This window comes from Choloepus didactylus, chromosome 5 (genome assembly GCF_015220235.1).
Source record: "Choloepus didactylus isolate mChoDid1 chromosome 5, mChoDid1.pri, whole genome shotgun sequence".
In the NCBI taxonomy this organism is placed as follows: Eukaryota; Metazoa; Chordata; class Mammalia; order Pilosa; family Megalonychidae; genus Choloepus; species Choloepus didactylus.
Window position 1 is genome coordinate 1754098 of NC_051311.1, and position 13944 is coordinate 1768041.

Consider the following 13944-nt stretch of genomic DNA (forward strand, 5'->3'; position numbering starts at 1 on the left):
TTATTTTTATTAACTTATAACCTTCATAACCCCCCTTTGAGGAAGGCACTATTATTGTTTCCATTTTAGAGGAAACAGATGCAGAAAGCTGTGTTTTTGCCCCAGGTCACAAGCTGGGAAGTGAGGAGGCCTAGTTCCCAGGAGGCCCCTCACCCCAGATGGGGCTTTTAGCCAGGAGCCTGCACGGCCCCCCTGAAGCTTCCCCACCTGACAGTCCACGGCGACTATCAGGGAGCCGAGAGCAGAGTGGCCGAGGACCAAGCTGCCATACAGCAGACCAAGAAACTGCCAGAGCCACTGGTAACTCAAGTTTCAAATAGCAAAAGGATGCCCGGATTTCCCAACAGATGATCTCGCAACACCTGTAGGATTCCTGCAGGTGTCCAGCAAGGGAAATGGGAAATGCGGTGTGCGCGTGTGTTTGTGCAGGTGCATGCACGCGTGCATGTGTGAAGGGGGGGAGTAATGTGAGGTAGGAACGCTTCTTTCTCAGGCCCGATCCTTCCAGCCAGCGAGTGGTCTCCATTCGTTTTATTCTCCTGCCTGCCCCCACCCCCGAAGTGCCTTCCTTGCTCTCCCCTGGGAAGGAGTGACTTCCTCAATGGTTAATCTAGGAAGAACAAACCAGGCTTGGCTCCGCTCCACCCTGCCTCCTCTTGGGAATTAACTGCCAGCAGGGACAGGGCTCCCAGGCTCCTCCAGCTGGGTGAGTGCCAGCTGACCGTCAGGCCCTCTCACTGCCCAGTCCTCAAATCTCACCTTTATTAGTAATAAAAATGATACAGATTTTGATTTCTTATTTGTCTTATTCTTCTCTTTCATTTCTCAATTTATTCAGAGCTGGGAAGAGGGGCACTAGTTATTGAGCCCCCTAAAAGTCCCGATAGGTCCTAAAACAAACTAAATTGGTCATCCGTTCATTCACACTGGAGAAGGAAGCTGATTGGTAGAATACAGTGATAACTATTCTGCAGTGAAGTAAGCATTCATGATTTGTTACATAAGATAGGTAGTTACATTGTCCAATGGGATATACACAAAATTCATACTACATATTTTCTATTTTAATTTCAAGTTTGGAAAAAACACACAATCTGCTAACTTACATTGATAAAATAGAACAAAAGTATAAATATTTTAAATGCATCAGGTTTTTCCATTGCTTCACTTTAAATCTGGCAACATGTCATATAAGAGTAACTATGGGAAAATAGGCATGAAGAGCAAAATGTTACAAACCTAAAGACAAATATAAAAGCAGTTCAAACTCTTAACTGCTTACAACCAATTTCCCAAAAATATCCTTCAATAACATTCACATCTACATGGAAACATACTTCCTCATAATGTACTTGCATGATTCAGTTATAAACACACCTAATTACAATGTACCTAATTAGCAAGTGTAAACACAAAGTGCAGAGCTCTGAGTTGGCATATGAACTATTGAGGAATAAAGACAAGAGATTCAGAAAATGAATAATGAGTGACAAATGAGAGGCATAACATTCTAACAGAAAATGTTAAAGGCTGAGTAATCCTCACGAAGTATGATTAGATATTATGTGGCTAAAACTCAAAACAACACCTCAGAAGGTCTTGACAAATTATTTGGTAGAGCAGGCCTACTTGCTTTTAAGACTTTCTCCAATATCTGACTATATGGAAAGTACTCATCTAGCTAGAGCTTTCCTAATAAACCACCTTAAACCACATTTTACTCTTCCCATGCTATTACATATTTTTATAACGTTTACTTAAAAACACTCCACATCCATCAAACATGCATGCTCCCTTCCTCCCTGCCCCCACTTCCTGTTAACCAGTAATGTACTTTGTCTCTGCAAATGTGCTATTTCCAGACATTTCTTATGAATGACATCATGCAATCCTTATCCTTATATGTCTTGGTTATTTCCCTCAGCATAAGGTTTATAAGGTTATTCCATGTTTCAGTATGTCTCAAAACTTCATTCTTTCTTATGGCCAAATAATGTTCCATTTTGTTTATGCAACATATTTTGTTTATCCATTCTTTTTTTTTTTAAGACACTCAGGTTGTTTCCACCTTTTGGCTATTGTGAATAATGCTGCTATAAACACTGGGGTGCAAGTAAGTGTCTGAGGCCCTGTTTGTACTCTATTTCGGTATACTCACAGAAGTGGAATTGCCAGGTCATGTTGTAAGCTTGTATTCAACTTCTTGAGGAATGGCTGTATTGCTTTCCACAGTGGCTGCACCATTTTACATTCCCCCCAACAATGAACTAGATTTCCAATTTCTCCACATCCTCTCCCACAGTTGTGATTTTCCATTTTCTTAACATAATGGCCATCCTAGTGGGTATGACATGGTACCTCACTGTGGTTTTCACTTGCATTTGCCCAATGGCTACTGATGTTAAGCATATTTTCATGTGTTTACTGGCCATTTGTATATTTTCTTTGCAAAAATGTCTATTCAAGTCCTTTGCCCATTTTATAAATGGGTTGTTTATCATTTTGTTGTTGTGTTGTAAAATTCTTTATATATTCTGGATATTAAACCCTTATCCAATATACAGTCTACAACCATTTCATCCCATTCTATAACATCTTTGAACTTTTTGATAATATCCTTTGATGCAACAAAGTTTTGAATTTTGATGAAGTAGAATTTATCAATTTTTTCTTTGGTTGCTTGCACTTTGGGCATCATAGCTAAGATCCATTAACAAATCATAGGTTGTGAAGATTTGCCCCTATGTTACCTTCTAAGAGTTTTACAGTTTTAGCTCTTGTTTAGGTTTTTGATACACTTTAAGTTAATTTTTGTATCTGGTGTGAGGAAGGGGTATAACGTCACTATTTTGCATGTGTATAGCCAGTTCCTCCAACACCTCCACATTTGTGGAGGATATTCTTTTTCCCATTGCATGTACTTAGTACCCTTGTTGAAAATCAACTGGCCACAGATGTGTGGGTTGATTTCTGGGCTTTCAATTCTGTTCCACTGGTCTAGCTGTCTATCTTTATGCCAATACCCCACTATTCTGATTACTATAGCTTAATAACACAATTTGAAATCAGGAAGTATGAGCCCTCCAACTCTGTACCTCTTTTTCAAAATTGTCTGGCTATTCGGCACCCCTTGCCGTTCCATATGAATTCGAGGATTTCTGCAAATGGAAATTCTGCTGGAAGTTTGACAGGGTTTGCATTGAATTTGTAAATCACTTTGGGTAGTATTGTCATCTAAACAATATTAAGTTTTCCAATCCATGAACATGGGAGGTTTTGCTATTTATTTAGGTCTTCTTTAGTTTACTTCATCAGTTTTATTAGCTTTCAGTGTAAAAGACTTTTATATCCTTGGTTAAATTTATTCTAATACTTTATTCTTTAAGATATTGTAAATGGAATTGTTTTTCTTAATTTCCTCTTTGGACTTTTCATTGCTAGCATATGGAAACACAATTGGTTTTTGCATGTTGATCTTGTACCCTGCCACTTTGCTAAAACTGTTTATTAGTTCTAGTAGTTTTGCTGTAGATTCCTTTGGATTTTCTACATGTAAGCTCATGTCATCTGTAAATATAGTATCATTCTTATTTGCCAATTTTGATACCCTTTATTTCTTTTGCTTGCCTAATTGCTCTGGCTAGAACTTCTAGTAAAATATTGAATAGCAGTGGTGAAAGCTGGCATCATTATGTTCCTCCTCTTCTTAAGGGGAAAGCTGTTAAGTCTTTCACCATTGAGTATGATGCTAGCTGTGGGGTTTTCATATATGCCCTTGACCATTTTGAGAAAATTTCCTTCTATTCCTAGTGTTCTGAGTGTTTCCATCAAGAAATGGTGCTGGGTTTTATCAAATGTCTTCTCTGTGTTTATTAAGATGACCATATTTTTTCCTTTGTTTGATTTATGTAGTTTATTATATTAATTGATTTCCAAATATTGAACCACACTTGGATTCCTGAGATAAATCCCACTTGATCATGGTGAATAATCTTTTTAATATAATGTTGAGATTTGGTTTCCTAGTTTTTGTTAAGGATTTTTATAACTATATTCATAAGGGAAATTAGTTTGCAATATTCTTTTCTTGTGATGTGTTTATTAGGCTTTGGTATCAGGACAATGCTGACCTCATAGAATGAATTAGGAAGTGTTTCTTCCTTTTGAATTCTTTGGAAGACTCTGATAAGGATTGGTGTCAATTCTTCCTTAAAGGTTTGGTAGAATTCTCCAGTGAAGCCTTCTGGTCCTAGAAAAATCAGGTTTTTGATTATTGATTCAATCTCTCTACTTGTTATCTGTTTGTTGAGGTTTTCTTTTGCTTCTTGACTCAATTACTTCTTGTGGTAATTTGTGTATTTCTAGGAATTTCCCCATTTTTTCTAGATTATCTCTTTTGTTGGTATATAATTATACAATTGTTCATAGTATTCCCTTATAATCCTTTCATTTCTGTAAGGTCAGTAGTGATGTCACATTTTCATTTCTGAATTTAGTTGCCTGGGACTTTTTTTTTTTTCTTTTTTTTTTGCCATTCTGACTAAAGGCCTGTCAACATTATTGGGTTTTTCAACTTTTCGTTTTGTTGATTCTCTCAGTTGCTTTTCTAGCCTATATTCCATTTAACTCTGCTCTAATCTCAATTTTTCCTTCCTTCTGCTAACTTTGGGTACACCTTTTTTTTCTTTTTCTAGTTTCTCTAGGTTACTAATTTGGAATAACTCTTTTTTAATATAAGGGATCATAGCTATAAATTACCCTTTGAAATCTGCCTTCACTGCATGTTGGGCCTTAATTTTCATTCATCTCTAAATTCTAATTTCATTTGCAATTTCTTCTTTAACCCATTGGTTATGTAGGACTGTCCTGCTTAATTTCTACATACCTGTAAATTTTCCAGTTTTCCTTATATTTCTAGTTTCACTCCACTGTGTTCAGAGAAGTTATTTTGCATGATTTCAATATTTTTAAATTTACAATGACCTCTCCTGTTCCCTAATATATGGCCTACCCCAGAAAATGATCCACGTGCCCTTGAAAAGAACAATTCTGATACTGTCAGGTGAAGTGTTCCATACATGTCTGTTAGATCTAGTTGTTTCATAGTGTTGTTCAGGTCTTTTATTTCCTTTTTGATCATCTGTCTAGACATTCTATGCAAAATTGAAGGACTGTATTAAAATCTTCAGCAATTATTGTTGAACTCTTTCTTCCTTCAATGCTACCAATATTTTCTTCATATATTTTGGGGCCCTGTTTTTAGGTGCATATACATTTATAATTGTTATATTTTCTTGTTGAATTGACCTTTTTATCAATATATAATATCCTTTTTTTCTCTTGAAAGCTTTTTATTTAAAACTTACTTATCTGAGATTAGTATAGTCACCCCACCTCTCTTGATTACTATTTGCATGAAGCATTTTTTTCTATATTTGCATTTTCAACCATCTTTGGATCTTACATTAGTCTCTTATAAACAGCGTATAGTTGGGTCATGCTTCTTTATCCAGTCTACCAATCTCTGCCTTTTAATTGAAGAGTTTGATTCATTTACATTTAAGGTAAGTACTGATACGGCAAGACTTACTTCTGCCATTTTGCAAGTTGTTTTTTGTAGGCCTTATAACTTTTTCCCTCATTTCCTCCATTACTGCCTTTCTTTAGTGTTTAGATGACTTTTTATAATGATCCATACTGAATCACTTCTCATTTCCTCATGTATAAATTTTTTTAGATATTTTCTTCATGGTTACCATGAAGATTACATTTAATATCCTAAATCTATTACAATTTAGCTTCTATTAATACCAACTTAACTTCAATAGCTTACACATGCTCTCTTTTCCCACATCCTTTGGTTTCTTCCTTTTATGTGGTTCTTGTCACAAATTACATTGTTATACATTGTGTGCCCAGTACCAAGGGTTTGTGATTATTTTTTATGCATTTGAATTTCAAGCCATGTAAGAAATAAAAGACAGCAATAATACTAGCATTTCTTTTCACCCATTGTCCCAGTTTGCTAAGGCTGCCATTATGCAAAATACCAGAAATGGATTGGCTTTTATAAAGGAGGTTTATTTGATTACAAAGTTACAGTCTTAAGGCCATAAAGTGTCGAAGGTAAGGCATCAACAACAGGGTACTTTCACTGAAGGATGGTCGATGGCATCCAAAAACCCCTGTTAGCTAGGAAGGCATGTGGCTGGCATCTGCTTGCTCCCAGGCTGTATTTCAAAATGGTGTTCTCTAAAATGTCAGTGTCAGCTTTCAACAGCCATCTTCAAAATGTCTCTCTAAGCTGGCAGCTTCTCCATGCTCCTTCTGTCTGAGTTTTCACATAGGGCGCTAGTAAACTAACCAAGGCCCGCGCTGAATGGATGGGGCCATTACCTATGGTTGGGTGGGTCACATCTCCATGGAAACAACCCAATCCGAAGGTTCCAACTCACCAACACCAACACATCTGCCCCCACAATACTACACCAAGGAACACGGCTTTTTCTGGGGGACATAATATCTACAAACTGGTATACCCATACAGTTACCTATGCCAGAGGTCTTTATTTCTTTGTACAGCTTCCACTTACTATCTACTGTCCTTTCCTTTCAACACAAAAGACTTTTTTAGCATTTCTTGTAAGGCAGGCATAGTGGTAATGAACTCCCTAAGTTTTTGTTCACCCAGAAATGTCTTAATTTCTCTCTCATTTTGAAAGACATCATGGCCAGATATATTATTCTTCAGTAACAATCTGTTTCTTTCAACACTTTAAATATATAATCCCATTGCCTTCTAGCCTCTGTGGTTTCTAATGAGAAATCAGCTGTTATTTTTATCAAGGGTCCCTTGTATGTGAGATATCACTTTTCTCTTGCTGTTTTCCAGAGTCTGTCTTTGTTCTTGGCATTTGATAGTTCGATTATAATGTGTCTCGGTGTACAGCTCTTTGGGATCATCCAGCTTGGTGTCCAGAGTTTCTCCGGTTTGTGCATTTGTACCTTTCAACACATTGGGGAATTTTTCAGCCATTATTTCTTTGAATACATTTTCTGCCCCTTTATCTCTCTCTTCTCATACTGGGATTCCTGTGATGTATATATTGGTATGCTTGGTGGTGTCCCAGACTCTGTTCCTCAGACTCTGTTCATTTTGTTTTTCATTCCCATGTGATTATATTTTAAAATGAGAAAAGTATAGGATCTTTGCAGTTGGCCGTGCAAGTTCCACCAATAAATAACTGATGTCACTACTTCTTTCCTTGTTTTCTGAAAGGAGATATTTCATTTGGAAGATTCTCATTAGCCAAAACTTCATAAAAATACATAGGCATAAGTAATACAAAAGTGTGCATAAGTGATTCCTATACAGGAGCAACATGTACCAAAGAATGTTAGATATTTTTTAGCTTGTGGCCATCCAGAATCTTTGCCTATGTTTCCTATGTTTGGAAATTTTGCCACATTATGAGTCCTTCCTTCCCAAAACATATATAAAGAAATCCTACAACTTAACAAAAAAAAGGCAAACAACCCAATATTAAAATGGACAAAATACTGGAATACACTTCTCAAAAAAAAGATATACAAATGGCCAATAAGCACGTTTAAAAGATGCTCAACATCATTAGCCATTAGAGAAATACAAATCAAAACCACAATGAGATACCATTTCATACCCACTACAATGGGCACTACTAAAAAATAGAATATAACAATGTTGAAGACTGTGATGGTTTTGAGGCTTTATGGACTCCAGAAAATTATGTTTTAAAATTAAACCATTATTGTGGATGTGGACCCATTGTAAGTAGGATCTTTTGGGGAGTAGGATCTTAACTTGAGATGTCAACCACCTCATTCATGGAGGGTCTTAGTCTTCTTACTGGACTCCTTTGTAGGACGATGAAAATCAGAGAAAGACACAGAGAGAAAGTCACAGAGGCTCATGGAGAAAGCCATGGAAGCAAGAAGCTGAAAGCAACAAAGCTGGAAAGAAATGGGAGAGACCAGCAGACACTGACCTGTGCCTTGCCATGTGACAAAGGAGTCCAAGATTGCTCGTAGCCAGTCTTCAGGGAGAAAGCATCGCCTTGATTTGGACATTTTCTTGGCCTCAGAATTGTAAGCTTATAAACTAATAAATCCCTATTGTAAAAGCCAGCCCGTATCTGGTATATTGCATTTCAGCAGCTTTAGCAAATTAAAACAGAGAGGATGTTTACAAATAGGTACACTCATTCATTGCTGGTAGGAATGTAAAACGCTGCAATCTGCCTCTGTCTTCATTTGGCCTTCCCCTTGTCCATGTCTGCATCTCTTTCCTCCTCACAGGGACATCAGACACTTGATTAACTTGATTACATCTGCAAAGACCCTGCCTTTGTTTGACAGAGGTGCTATCACAAATACTACAAACTGGTTTGGTTTAACCAACCTTTACTGTCTCGTGGTTTCAGAGGCCAGAAGTCTAAATGAAGGCATGGGTCAGTAGAGTTCTGGTGCTAGCTGCCATCAGTCCTTGGGGTTCCTTGGTTTGTATTTCTGCCTCCCATCATTTGGTGATGCCCTCTCCTTTCTGGCCTCTGTGCCTTCCTGGTCCTCTTTATAAGGCCTCCAGTAATCCAGATTAAAACCCACCCTGGTTCAACTGGGCCACAACTTGACTAAAAATGACATCTTTAAGAAGTCCTATTCACAATGGGTTCACAGCTACAGGGATGTGGATAAAGATTAAGAACACATTTCTTCTGGGGTACATAACTCAATCTACCATAGACCCTATGTCCAAATAAGGTCCCAATCACAGCTATTGGGGGTTAGAACTTCTTTTTGGCCACAAAATCCAGCCCATAAAACAGACCTAGGTCAGAATCGAGGCTCTACCACTCACTAGCTTATAGAAAACAAAGCCTGACACAGAAGGTCCTTAACAAATGTTGCAGTAACCTTCCACAGTCATTACCCTTTATTATATAAAAACCACATGGAAAAACAGCAATGTGTTTTATTACAGAAAGATATCAATCTTTAGTAAATGAAGAATGGAGGACAAACAAGTGTGGGAAAAGCATTTGCATCAAATATGATTGAGTCAATGTCTTTAGTATTTAGACCTCAAACCAAAAGATGATTTTTTGAGGAGGTGGGGAGAAAACAAGAAGGTTACTTTGTCAGGGGTCAGCCAGGGAAGGTTCTGAAGAGTTCAAGTACAAATGAAGACATCAAAGCTGAAAAGAAGCTGGTGTGGGAAAATCGGCTTTGAACTCTCTGGTGGAGACAATAACAGACTGCAAAAGCCAGAGGCAGAAGGAACCGGGAGAGTTTGAGGAATCAAGTAGAGACCAGTGCACATGAAAGAGAGAACCAGGAGAGAGTGGCAGGTGGGGTTGAAGAGGCAGGTGGAAGCCAGATCGCCAAACACCTGGAAGGAGATGGGACTGTGACTCCAACCTCCAAGGGATCCACTGGAGCAGGGAAGGGACAGGATCTGGTTCCCAGTACAAAGAGCTCTCAGCCTGCAGTGTGGTGAGCAGATGGAGTAGGACGCAGAGCGGAAGCAAGGGGGACAGCTGGGAGCAACTTTAACAATTAAGCAAGTGATGGTAGCACTAGGATTCAGGATAGTTGAGAGGCAACTGAAAAAAATGTGTACAAATTCAAGCTGCACTGGCTAATGAAAACAGGAGATACTACTTAACTTTTCATTCATCAAAAGATGAAAATTAAAATTCAATTTCCCCTTCAAATTAGCAAAAGTTAAAGACACACAACACACAATCTTGATGGATCTGTACTTCAGGAAGGCACTCATAAACCACTGGGTCTGAAAAACAATTTGCTATTTATCAACCAAAGGCCTTAAAAAATTCTCATAATTTTTGACTTAGTAACTAGCACACAGTAAGCCTTTTATTATTGGGTGAATTAATTTGACAATTAGACAATACTCCTAAGGAGAAAATCAGGATTTATGCACATTTTATACCTACAAAAAACTGAAAAACAATCTAAATGTGCAGTATTTAAGAAATAGTTGAATTACAACTTGTGATAAAGTACTAAACAACCTCTAAAATCATGTTCATAAAGGGTTCCAAGATATGGCAAAACACAAATGTGTATGAACATGCAAAATTACTGAGGAAAGTAAATAGTACTGAAGGTTTTTTTCCTTCATGCTAAGTTTTTATTTGAGAAATAAGCAGAGAGCCAGCAAGTAATTGATTAGTAAAAATTTAATAATCACTAACCTACCTAGAGCCAAAACTCAAATATATACACACAGAAAACTAATATGCACAATCTGTTAAATACCGTCTGTATAGCATAGCCTCCCATTAGCCTTTGACTGAAAAAGGAAGCACCCAAGTATCAGAAATATGTTTGACTCTGTCTCAGTAATCTAGGAATAAACGTGCTGGTTCAAGATCCCCACTCAGTATCCCCTCACTCAGTATCCCCAAATCCCAGTACCTAGTTCAGTACCTGGCCCAGAATAAACGCACAATACTGTTAAAGATTTTCACCAAAGAAAACTTTCAATTCCAACTTAGCACCAAAGACATCACAACCCTCAAAATGGAAGTGGTACATAGAATATGATAAAGGTGCTAAGAATCATGTGTAGCATTTTGCATAGCTACAAAATACTAGGCACCATATACACCTTATAATAATCCTTTTCTGAAAGTATCACTTTTTACATTTCAGAACTAGGAGACAGGTTCAGAGATGTGGAAATGTTGTGGAACTGCAACAGACTCACAGATGCGAGCCCGAAATGAGTTTGAACTCGGTTCTTCTGGAGACTAAATGAATCGGTGCGTAACGGGGTGTCTCTGGGGGTTTCCCCCCAGGCTTCCTCTGCCCCACCCCTCCCCTCCCCCGGCGGGCCCCCGCACCCCCTCCCCTCCCCTCCCCTCCCCCCGCCGGGCCCCGCGCCCCCCGGTGGCCCCCGCACCCACTAGGCGGGGTTTCGCCCCGCGGACCCCGACTCCCCCAGGATCCCCGGAGGGACGCGGCCGGGGGTGGGGCCGGGGGTCCCCGCCCGGAGGGAGGCCCGGGCGCGGTCCCCAAGGCGCCGAGGCCCACCCGCCGCCGCCCGCCGCCCGCACCTCGGAGCGCCTGGTGCAGGCCGCCGACGCCGCTGTACAGCTCCAGCACGCGCAGGGCCGCGGCGCCGCACCGCGCCTCCATGCCGCCGCCGGGCCGCCTTCCGGTCGGCGCGCGCTCCCCCGCCGCCGTCCGCCCGCGCCCGCGCTCGGCGCCCAGGGTTCCGCGGCGTCTCGGTTCCCCCGGCCCCGGGCCTCGGGGGGGTCGGGGTGGGCGCTGCCCCTCGGGAGGCCCGGCCCGCGCGCGGCTCTGCTCGTCCTGGGAGGTGGCGGCGGCCCGCGGCGGGGGGTAGCTGCCTGCCCCGTGTGAAGAGTGACCCTCCGGGGGGGCGGACACCGGGGTCGTGCCAGGCTGAACACACGCCGGGGACCGCCGACTGGGACTGAGAGAAAGGACTGCGTGAACGCAGCGTTGGGCCCGGGGCTGCAGTGGGCTCCAGCAGCCACGCGCTGCGGATGGGAGGAGGGACAGGGACCCGGTGTTAGCCCTGGTGCTGGGCCTGGTCTCCCCGTCCCTAAAATAAAGGGCAGGGAAGCGGGCACGGAGCTCCAAGATTCCGTGTCTGAATTAGTATTTGTAAAAGTGGGTCCCGATCTGCACTTGAGGGTGCTCATCATCTGCACAAACTGAAATATCTAGAAAAGAGACATTTTTTCCCTCTGCTTTAAGCAAATGTTCTCCTAAACCAACTCAACTTATGGAAACATGCACACCACCATCATCATATATATGCATATAAACGCATGAAACAGCTTCTCTAATATTGACCACATAATATCAATTCCAGAAATAAAGGTCAGTAGGTATAAAGGTAGCTACACAGTCAGAATGACTTAGCAGCAGTCAAAACCAGTAAATGAAAGAATCTGCTCACTGTGAACGCTCTAAGTCAGGATGAAAACGACCATGGATCTTTCCCTATAGAGGAGAGACACGACTACGCGTGCCAAGAGTTGGTGGAAAGCCCCGAGCTCCTGGGAGGAAGTGGGGTGAAGCCTGGGCCCACCCAGGCCAGCTGCAGACGCTTCCCTCTGACGCCTCAGGGCCTTCGCTGTGGCTGCAAACTCACTGTCTTAACCCTGCCTTAAAGTGAACTGCTTCCCTTCCTGAACCCGGTGACCAACGCCCCTTCCCTCTCCACGCCCCTGCCTGTGCTCCTTGCCCACGTTCTTCACGTGGCCGCCATCAAGACCTGCCCTCCAGCACACCTCCCTGGAGGACCGCGGCCAGGACCCGTCTCAGGCCTGTCCTCAGCCTCTGCCGTCTCCAGTTGTTCCTGCCTCTGAGCCCTTCCAGTTCCTCCCAGACCAGGGTGTGCCTCACGCGGGCCCTGCCTTCTCTGTGTAGAATTTCCTCCCGAAAGCTTTCTCCATAATCATACTTCACGCTCTCTCCTTGGAAGCCCCCGCAGAGCCTAGATACCTTCAGCTCCTCTGCTCACGGGGGTAGGACTGGGGGGAGGGGTACAGAGGGAGGAGCCGTGGAGGAAGGTAGGATGTTCAGACAAAGAAGAAAATATATATTGGCTATTGTGCCAGTTTGGATGTATTGTGTCCCCCAAAACACCATGTTCTTTGATGCACTCTTGTGGGGGCAGAGGAGTTAGCATTGATTAGGTTGGAATCTTTGGATTAGGCTGTTTCCATGGAGATGTGACCCACCCAACTGTGTGTAATACCTTTGATTAGATTATTTCCATGGGGGCGTGGCCCTGCCCCTCCAGTATGGGTCTTGATTAATTTACCGGAGCCCTATAAGAGCTCAGATGGAAGGAGCTCAGTGCTGCAGCAGCTTACAGAGACATATTGAAGATGGCCATTGAAAGCTGACGCTGACATTTTGGAGAATGCCATTTTGAAATGCAACCTGGGAGCAAGCAGACGCCAGCCATGTGCCTTCCCAGCTAACAGAGGTTTTCCAGATGCCAATGGCCTTTTTCCAATAAAGGTATACTCATGTTTATGCCTTGGTTTGGACACTCTTATGGCTGTAGAACTGTAAATTTGTAGCCAAATAAAACCCCTTTATAAAAGCCAGTCCATTACTGGTATTTTTCATAACAGCAGCATTAGCAAACCGGAATAGTTATTCTTTCCCAAAGTGAATCCTAAATGTTCTTACAGGAGAAAAAAGCTCTCTGATCCCAGAGTTTTCCATAAAGTTATCCTCTAGTGATTACATTCTATTCTGATAAATTCAGCCACTCTTTGAGCACACAAATGAATATGAAAACCCGGGCTCACCTCAGTCCACTGCAGTTGGGGATGCCGGTTTTAGGAGCCATCCCTGAGCCTGCACCCCAAACTAGGTGGGACCAGCCCCCCGGGGGAGTGGAGTGGTGCAGACCACACACATCTCAGGGACCAGGGAGTGGCCAGGGCAGAGGGGAGACTGGCCGGAAGGCTGGAAGCCACCAGCACGACGGAGGGGCGCTGAGCACAGGAGCACCCCAACTCAATGCCCGGGGAGGCCACAGATAGCTGGACAGGTGGGTCTACTGACCCGGTAATCCAGGGGGAATTGGCAAAGTGGCCCTTTCCAGGACGTGGGAGGTGGGGAGACCTGTTCAATGCGCCAGGCCACTTGCCATATGTGACAATTTAAATTTAAATGAGCATTTCAAACCCAGTTCCTGGGCTGCACAAGGTGCATTCCAGGAGCTCAATGGCCACATGAGCCTGGTGGCCACACACTGCTCAGGACAGAAGTCAAGCATTTGCATCTGCAAAGAAAAGTCTCCTGGGCAGCTCTGCTCCAGGTGGAAGGTCTCTTGAAGATACAACCTTCATGGGAAATGCATTGATAAATGCGCAGGGTTGAAACTTG

The 13944-nt window shown here is 42.2% G+C and overlaps 1 protein-coding gene across 3 annotated transcripts in view; it reads right to left on the reverse strand.

Annotated features, from left to right (window-relative positions):
- TRDMT1 (tRNA aspartic acid methyltransferase 1) overlaps positions 1–12196 on the reverse strand; it is a 56081-nt gene extending 43885 nt beyond the window's left edge. Inside the window, exon 1 of one of the 3 annotated variants that reach the window (XM_037837655.1) lies at positions 11993–12196. Coding sequence is in view for 1 of the 3 variants with exons in the window: in XM_037837653.1 (XP_037693581.1) it covers positions 11121–11202 (82 nt within the window). In the remaining 2 variants the exon portion in view is untranslated. Of the gene's footprint in view, positions 1–11120; positions 11265–11992 lie in introns of those variants that run through there. The other 2 variants (XM_037837653.1, XM_037837657.1) reach the window with 2 other exon arrangements.
- Between the last annotated feature and the right edge of the window lie 1748 nt (positions 12197–13944).